The 8,125-nt window shown below is 42.5% G+C and overlaps 1 protein-coding gene across 1 annotated transcript; it reads right to left on the bottom strand.

Annotated features, from left to right (window-relative positions):
* Positions 1-961: 961 nt before the first annotated feature.
* Positions 962-7,713, bottom strand: LOC120034407 (rRNA methyltransferase 2, mitochondrial-like). Its single transcript, XM_038980945.1, has 2 exons — positions 7,349-7,713; positions 962-1,934 (listed from the first exon to the last, which is right to left on the bottom strand). The coding sequence occupies exons 1-2, from the start codon at positions 7,647-7,649 to the stop codon at positions 1,504-1,506; spliced, it is 732 nt and encodes a 243-aa protein (XP_038836873.1). The 5' UTR covers positions 7,650-7,713; the 3' UTR covers positions 962-1,503.
* Positions 7,714-8,125: the final 412 nt, after the last annotated feature.

Here is an 8,125-nt window from a genome sequence, read left to right as displayed (position 1 = left end):
CCTGATTCAAGGTAGAGTTCAATGGTCGATACCATGTAGACAATGTTTAAAACGAGGTTGATTTGTGCAGGCTGATGTCCACATTACTATTCGTTCTATGTACTGTGTAACACAAGTCATGTGCAACCCAATACGCCAACAATGAACCCGTTACAATCTAGCTGCTGATCACTTATATAACTGAGGAGATAACAGGGAGGTATCGATGGCTTGAAAGTCACAGCTCACTGGCTAATTGTATGAAGGTTTATAATATCGTCATGGAGACAGGGCCCCTTCACCAACGTATGGCATCAGATATATGAAACCTTCCATGTGCATCTTTATGGTGAGCTTATTTTCATCATATTCTCTATTTTAAGGGACATTTGTATCTGTTTCTCTTGTCCCCGTCGCATTTAATTGTGTTCAGTCCATTGCACAGTTCTGATACTTTTGTTTCTTTGTTCCTGGTAAAATCAGCAGAGTACTTTCAAACCCTGAGAGCCATATAATTATAGAAAGTAGTCAGTGACGAGAGAGACAAACAGGCAAAGTAAATAGTGCCAAATCAACACTACTGTGGGCCTTCATCCCGAGGTATTTAGCTCTGTATCTGAGGGAAATCTCAATCAGTGGCCGTCCACTTGGCAAAAATCATTCAAAATCACATCATTTCAAGCAGAGCATTCAAAAGCCAGCCTGATGATGTATTGAAGAGCACATCCCCGCTCTCTGAGAGCGAAGACCAACACTATTTATAATGCACGGCTTCAGTGGCATCAGCCATTTCATTAGTCATGCTGTCCATGGCTCTTTCATCCAGCCCGTTTTCCCTTTATAAGCCCTAAATGAGAGAATGATTACATGTTACTACATGGCTGGCAAAACAGATTATAAGCATTACAAATGGCAAACTGGAATATTTATTATCAAACAAATACCAAATGTACTTTGTAATACTTCAAACACGCCTGGCAAAGGAACAATAATAGTTCTGACGTGCACAGAAATTTACTTGAGGAACACGGTGGCTCTGATAAGGGCTTGATACATACAATACATTCTGGCCCATAGATGTTGATATCACCTTGTCTGTAGGTAAAGATGAAAACAGCCCCTACGGAGAAATTATTGGCCTGCAAATGCACGGCTTATTGATACCTCAAGGGCGCCATCTTCTGGTAGGCTAAATATTTCAGCTCGAGTGAGAAATGAATGATGCATGCTTGATCCAAATTTCTTGTTGGATTTACAGATGTGGTATGGATGTCACTTGTACTTATAAAGTGTGTCTAAAATATTTTAGTGAATGTTTCAAGAATTGTAGATGTTGACTAATGTAAATCATTGTAGAATAGCCATCGATTTTAATGAGTTGGGTAAAGATATCATAGCACACTAGATTTTTACAAAAAGTACATTCAGGAAGGAGAAATAGAGGGGCTCCTCAAGTGCTTTAGCAGCTCAAGCCTTTCTTTTGCAGGTGAACAAAGCTTACAACACACATTATAAAATATACAGTCAGACTTTTTTATTTCTGTACGACCTGGCAAGGAAAAACAACTCTGACGACTCCTTTAGGCTGGCTTTTGGTTTGACTGTCCTGACGTCACGGAACACAGCTGAAAGCTTCTGCTGAAGCTGGTGCGCCAATGCCCCGTCCCAATACTTACAAATCAGAGAGCCACCAGTCTGCAACACCTTCTCAGCCAAGTCAATCAATGACAATGACATTGTGATGAGTTTTTCATGGTCCATCTCCTTGAAACCACTGGCATTGGGTGCCATATCACTCATGATGACATGAGCCTGGGCACCAGGGAGAAGTTCAAGCAGCTTGGCATGTGTGACTGGGTCGGTGATGTCATGATTGGACAGGAAGTGAGCTCCATCTAGAGGTGCTATACGCAGAAGGTCAATTCCAACCACAGTGCCACGGGGGAATTCTCCGTCTGGAAGTAACAAAACATGCAAGAGGTCATGACGTGTAGAACTGCGGTCATAACTCATTTTCACAGCTTCTTGTGCTAAAAAGGACATTAGATAACACTGTCAAGCCTTGACAATTAATTTCACTGATGTCACACTGATGTTCTACAGATGATCCTAATGCTTGTCACACAGCTCGCCACAAGAACAACAATGAACTTAAAATGTCAGAAAAGAGAACAATGAGGCAACTGTACATTGATTCCACACCCAAAAGTAACATTCATATTTATTATAACAGCATTGAGACGGTTCAAGGTTCGGAGGCCAGTTTGGATCAATTTGTCCACTACTTTGACCAAATAAAACCTCTTGTTGCTAAACTTAAAACCTCTCCACTGTCACTACCTACAACAGCCTTCACTCCCTCTGTGCCCTAGTATGTAGTCCCCAGTGTCGCTCTTCCTCCCTCGGCTGCAGCAGACACAGCCCTGAGCATGAATCTCTCACGCGTGACACCAGCAGTACCACAGCATCTTCTAGAGGAGGAGATCAGCCTGGTGCTTCAGCATAGGGATGAGGTTGGGAGCTGCAGTGTGCAATGAATAATGTTGAGGAGGAAAACCAGTGTGTAGACTTAGAGAGGAACTGCACAGCACAGTCAACACCAGCCACATGCACGACCTGCAGAAGGAGCTACAGGCAGGAATTTTTCAGCCACAACCACTCCACTCTACAAAGAGTCCGACAAAAACCAGGACAACAGCTGAATCAGAACCCACCAACCAACCCAACCAACTAATGCACTGACCCAACTGACCACTCCATCCCCAACTCACAGCCTGTAATTCTCCAATCACTCCTGCCATCCTCCATAGACCTGACAAAAAAACAGACATTATATTAATGATGGATTCAAATGGAAAGTTTATATGAGAGAATGAACTTTTCCCAAATAAAGACGTGTCAAAGTTATGGTGCCCCACAACAGAGAGAGATTTGGAGATATTGACTGTGGCCCAGCTGGTCTCCCCCAGCCATATCCTCATTCACACGGGGACCAATGACCTGTGTGTCCAACAGGAGCGGGTGACCACATTACTAAGGGGAGTGATAGAAAGGGCCTCCACCATCTTCCCCTTCGCGAACATAGTAATATCTACCCTGCTCCAGAGGAGAGATTTCCACCCTGCCACCATCCAGAGGGTAAATGCCAGCCTCTCTCGGGACTGTGTGCTATGGCCCAACGCACACCTGACCCACCATCAGCCTGGACTGTCTTTAAGACAATGTACAACTGTACAAAGAGGCAGTCCCCACCTTCGCCAGGATGTTAAAGGATGTTGCTCTGGGTGGCCAGTCCACCTCACATGAGCAACAGAACAGCTCCATGAGACAAATCAGACGCTCCTTTAGGCCTGCATCTGGTGGCGCCTCACAGAGATTGGAGAACAGCCAGCAACACTGCCCCCCCCCCACCACCCTCTACCACTTCTCTCCGAAGGAACTGCATGCAGATACACTGAGCTATGCCCAAGCCGTACCCAGTCAAAGAGGCCCCATGCAGAGTTTGGAGCATCGCCGGCCACACTGCCCTCCACACCACCCTCTTCAATTCCCCTTACAACCTCCCTCCCAGGCTAGTTTTGGTTACACTCTCTACTCCCATCCCCAGGACGGGCCTGGGATACTCCTGCCTCCTGTGCACACCCAGAATGGAGCATTGGCAGCCGCCTCCTTTGGCGGGAGCTTCATCAGGGTGGACTGCTCTGCCAACACTGCCCTCCCAGTTCCCGCCCCTATCCACTGTATCCAGCGACTTGAGGGAGGTCTGCCAACACTGCCCTCCCAGTTCCCGCCCCTATCCACTGCATCCAGCGACTTGAGGGAGGTCTGCCAACACTGCTCTCCCAGTTCCCGCCCCTATCCACTGCATCCAGCGACTTGAGGGAGGTCTGTCAAATGCTGTCTACTCTGCTCTCACGTGGATTCGCCAGAGACCTTGGCAAAGTCTCAGCTCACTCAACAAATAGCTGCAGATGACCCTGTGCCTGTTAGCTCTTATGGGACTGAGCTGAATACGCCCTCTGACTTTAAATCCCGTAGGGGTCTTGGGCTAATGTACCTAAATGTGCAAAGTATGATTTAAAAAATGACACAATTGACATTTGGGTGCAGGACTCGTGTCCTGACATTCTGGTTCTCTCGGAAACATGGTTAAATGGTTCTGTATCTGATAAAGACATTGAAGTAAATTATTATAATGTATTTAGATGTGACATATTACAGAAAGGGGGAGGAGTGGCCATATATGTCAAATCTGGTGTCCCAATCTTTAAATATTTATATTCCCAATAAAGTTTTGCTCCTGGTTGTATATGTGCCCATAAACCAGAATACACAGTTATTTGTTTCTGGGATTGTTCTTTGTTTCTGGGACATGTTCTACTCTGATTTAGCCACCAGCTCCTGTATTCCTGACCCTGAGTTGGATCTACTACGATTTCAGACCACTCTTGTCTGAGTGTGCCAGAGAGCAGAATAACTGATTAATTTTCGAACGCTCAACACCCGTTGAATATGGCCGGTGTCAGTAAACCTCAGCAAAAAGTTGTATTTAAATTTTTTGCCAGCAGCACAGTTAGTCACCAAAACTCAGAATAACATGAAAACAGCCTAACCAGCTCTGCTAGGGTGAGAAAAATGGTGAAGTGTGTTCTCTCATTTATGCCTGGAAGTAGCTAGCTAACTTTAGCCAGTGAGCTTGGGTGCTTGACTGCCGTTGTGAGGTCAGAACACTCGGATCAACCCTACTCCTCAGCCAGAGCGTCCAGTGTGCACTCTGAATGCTCCGAGAGCGAAACGCTCTGAATTTACAAACAGACAACCCTCTGAATTTATGAACGCCCAGAGCGCACTCTGAGCTCTCTCTGGCAATCCAGAGTGAATTTATGAACGCACCCCTAGTGAATCTTTGTTTAAATTTTTTTTAAATGTACTATCTGTGATGTGCTAGATGCCTTGCTTAAGATTGGGCTGATATGCTTGATCCATTTTTGCTGCAGCTCTCTGCCCCCGATAGCTGAATCATTAACCCATTTGTTTAACCTGACGATTATATCTGGTACTATCCCCAAGGTTTGGAAGACGGCCCATGTACTACCCCTTCACAAAGGTGGGGACCCTTGTGACCTAAATAATTATCAGCCTATTTCTAAAAACTTTCTTGCCTAGCTAAAATATTAGAATCCTTGATTAATTCTCAGCTAAGAACTACATCTCTGAAATGTATTCTAAATGTGCATCAGTCGGGTTTTAGACCAGGTCATAGCACTATCTCTGCTGCATCTCTAGTTATAAATGATGTGATTAACTGTATGGATAAAAGGCAACATTGAGCTGCCCTCTTCATTGACCGTTTGATACTGTTGATAATTCACTGCTAATTCAGAGGCTTTCCTCAAGTGGTCTAGACCAGGCTGAATGTAACTGGTTTAGAAATTACTTGACAGATAGAACTCAATGTGTATCTACTGACAGTGTTAAATCAGGTTTCCTGGATATTACGAAAGGTGTACCATAGGGGTCGATTCTGGGTCCTGTACTTTTTACATTAACAATATCGACTCGCCTGTAAAAAATTTCCTCTATAGAAATATAATGGGCTTCCTCTATAGAAATATAATGGGCTTCTTCTATAGAAATGTAATGGGCTTCTTCTATAGAAATGTAATGGGCTTCCTCTATAGAAATATAATGGGCTTCCTCTATAGAAATATAATGGGCTTCCTCTATAGAAATATAATGGGCTTCTTCTATAGAAATGTAATGGGCTTCTTCTATAGAAATGTAATGGGCTTCCTCTATAGAAATATAATGGGCTTCCTCTATAGAAATGTAATGGGCTTCTTCTATAGAAATGTAATGGGCTTCCTCTATAGAAATGTAATGGGCTTCCTCTATAGAAATGTAATGGGCTTCCTCTATAGAAATATAATGGGCTTCCTCTATAGAAATATAATGGGCTTCTTCTATAGAATTGTAATGGGCTTCTTCTATAGAAATGTAATGGGCTTCTTCTATAGAAATATAATAGGCTTCTTCTATAGAAATATAATGGGCTTCTTCTATAGAATTGTAATGGGCTTCTTCTATAGAAATGTAATGGGCTTCTTCTATAGAAATATAATGGGCTTCTTCTATAGAAATGTAATGGGCTTCCTCTATAGAAATGTAATGGGCTTCCTCTATAGAAATGTAATGGGCTTCTTCTATAGAAATATAATGGGCTTCCTCTATAGAAATATAATGGGCTTCCTCTATAGAAATATAATGGGCTTCCTCTATAGAAATATAATGGGCTTCCTCTATAGAAATATAATGGGCTTCTTCTATAGAAATATAATGGGCTTCTTCTATAGAAATGTAATGGGCTTCTTCTATAGAAATGTAATGGGCTTCCTCTATAGAAATGTAATGGGCTTCTTCTATAGAAATGTAATGGGCTTCTTCTATAGAAATGTAATGGGCTTCCTCTATAGAAATATAATGGGCTTCCTCTATAGAAATATAATGGGCTTCCTCTATAGAAATATAATGGGCTTCTTCTATAGAAATGTAATGGGCTTCCTCTATAGAAATGTAATGGGCTTCTTCTATAGAAATATAATGGGCTTCTTCTATAGAAATAGGTCCTGCCTCTCGCTAAATAGTAGAAAGCAGATTCTTCAGTTGACGTTCCTATCGGTCTTAGACTATGGCGACATCATCTATATGAACGCAGCTGCCACTTCATTAAAGCCGTTAGATGCAGTTTATCATAGCGCACTATGCTTTATTACGGGCAACAATTTTACTACTCATCACTTCATTCTCTACCAGAAAGTTGGTTGTCCCTCTGATGTCACATTGCTGTGTTTTCATTTATAAAGCCCGTTTACAAAAAGTCCCACTGTACTTAACATCTTGACTAAACTTTAGACTTAGGAGTTACCACACCCAGTCTCAAGGATGGTTAACTCTGGAAAGTAACTAAAAGCTGATTTACCTTTCTTGCAACTTATTTGTGGAACAATCTTCAAAATGTTCTTAACTGTGATGTTTTGGTGTCTCTGGGGCAATTCAGAAGGCTGATTGAGGACCTTATTACTGATGAATGGGTTTGTTTTTTATGAGCATGTTGTTCTTTCTGCTTGTATTTATTTATTTCTATTGTGTGTATTTTCTGTAGTTTATGTAATTCAGGGCTCATCTGTAAAAGAGACCTTGGTCTCAGTATGACTCCCTGATAAAATAAAGGTTAGATAAATAAATGCAAATAAACATGTCAGTCAGAACATGTCAGATGCAGGAAAATATATATTTGGCCTGGCTGGTAGGTTAATTATAACATGTCATGTGTTAATCTGCCAGTTGGGTAAATACAAGATGTACTCACTAGCCCCAGTTGAGTTGACCCTGTGAACAGCTATCTGGCTCCAAGCACCCGGTGCAGCACCACAATCTAGTACGTTGAATCCAGGTTTTAAAAGTTTGTATTTGTCATCAATCTCCAGCAGTTTGAAGGCGCTTCTACACCGGTAGATGTGCAAAGGGGCAGCCTTCACAAAGGGGTCATTAAACTGCCGAACTATCCAACGCTGATCGGCAGTACTCTTTCCTTTCAGATTATGCGCAGCCTTTTTTAGGAGATGTACAGAGGTATGTAGATATGATTTTTGTAACACTGAGTACCACATTATGTAGCTAAATGTAATGGCAAAGATGTCCTAATCTGTGCTAATGCTGCTGGCAGACAGCATTTCGTTCGAATTTGTAGTTGCACTTCCTGATCACGTGAGTTTGTTGGACACACTCGATTTAGTCAAAGACAGCCGACTCCGCGAATTAGGTCTCCCGGTAGTCCTGCAGGGCGACATTAGAATCATACGTGATCCGCCAACCCGGCGCGCCGCGCGAGCTAAATTGAGCGCAGCTAATTAATCTGTCCGAGAACGTCAATGATGCACATAATCTGCGCAGATCTACTTGTTGTGGAGAGGTTATAACGCGTGGCAATTATTTTGTTTTCAAACGTGTTAAATTATATGAGGATGTGTAATTAAATAGGTTACCGTAATACTACAGCAACTGCTATCACCAGCTATGGATAAAAAAAAAAAATGGTTTGGCATTATACTTCTGTTTCCAGTCGACAATATTTGAGGGTAACACA

The sequence above is a fragment of the Salvelinus namaycush genome, chromosome 41 (assembly GCF_016432855.1).
Source record: "Salvelinus namaycush isolate Seneca chromosome 41, SaNama_1.0, whole genome shotgun sequence".
Taxonomy (NCBI): Eukaryota; Metazoa; Chordata; class Actinopteri; order Salmoniformes; family Salmonidae; genus Salvelinus; species Salvelinus namaycush.
Note: the sequence above shows the minus strand (reverse complement) of the source record. Positions and strands in the feature narration are given on the sequence as shown.

Excerpts from the sequence above, each read along its gene's own strand:
- LOC120034407 (XM_038980945.1), bottom strand. The coding sequence starts at position 7,649 with ATGTGGTACTCAGTGTTACAAAAATCATATCTACATACCTCTGTACAT. Across the intron at positions 1,935-7,348 it reads GGTCAACTCAACTGGGGCTA|ACGGAGAATTCCCCCGTGGC; the intron begins GTGAGTACATCT and ends TGTTACTTCCAG.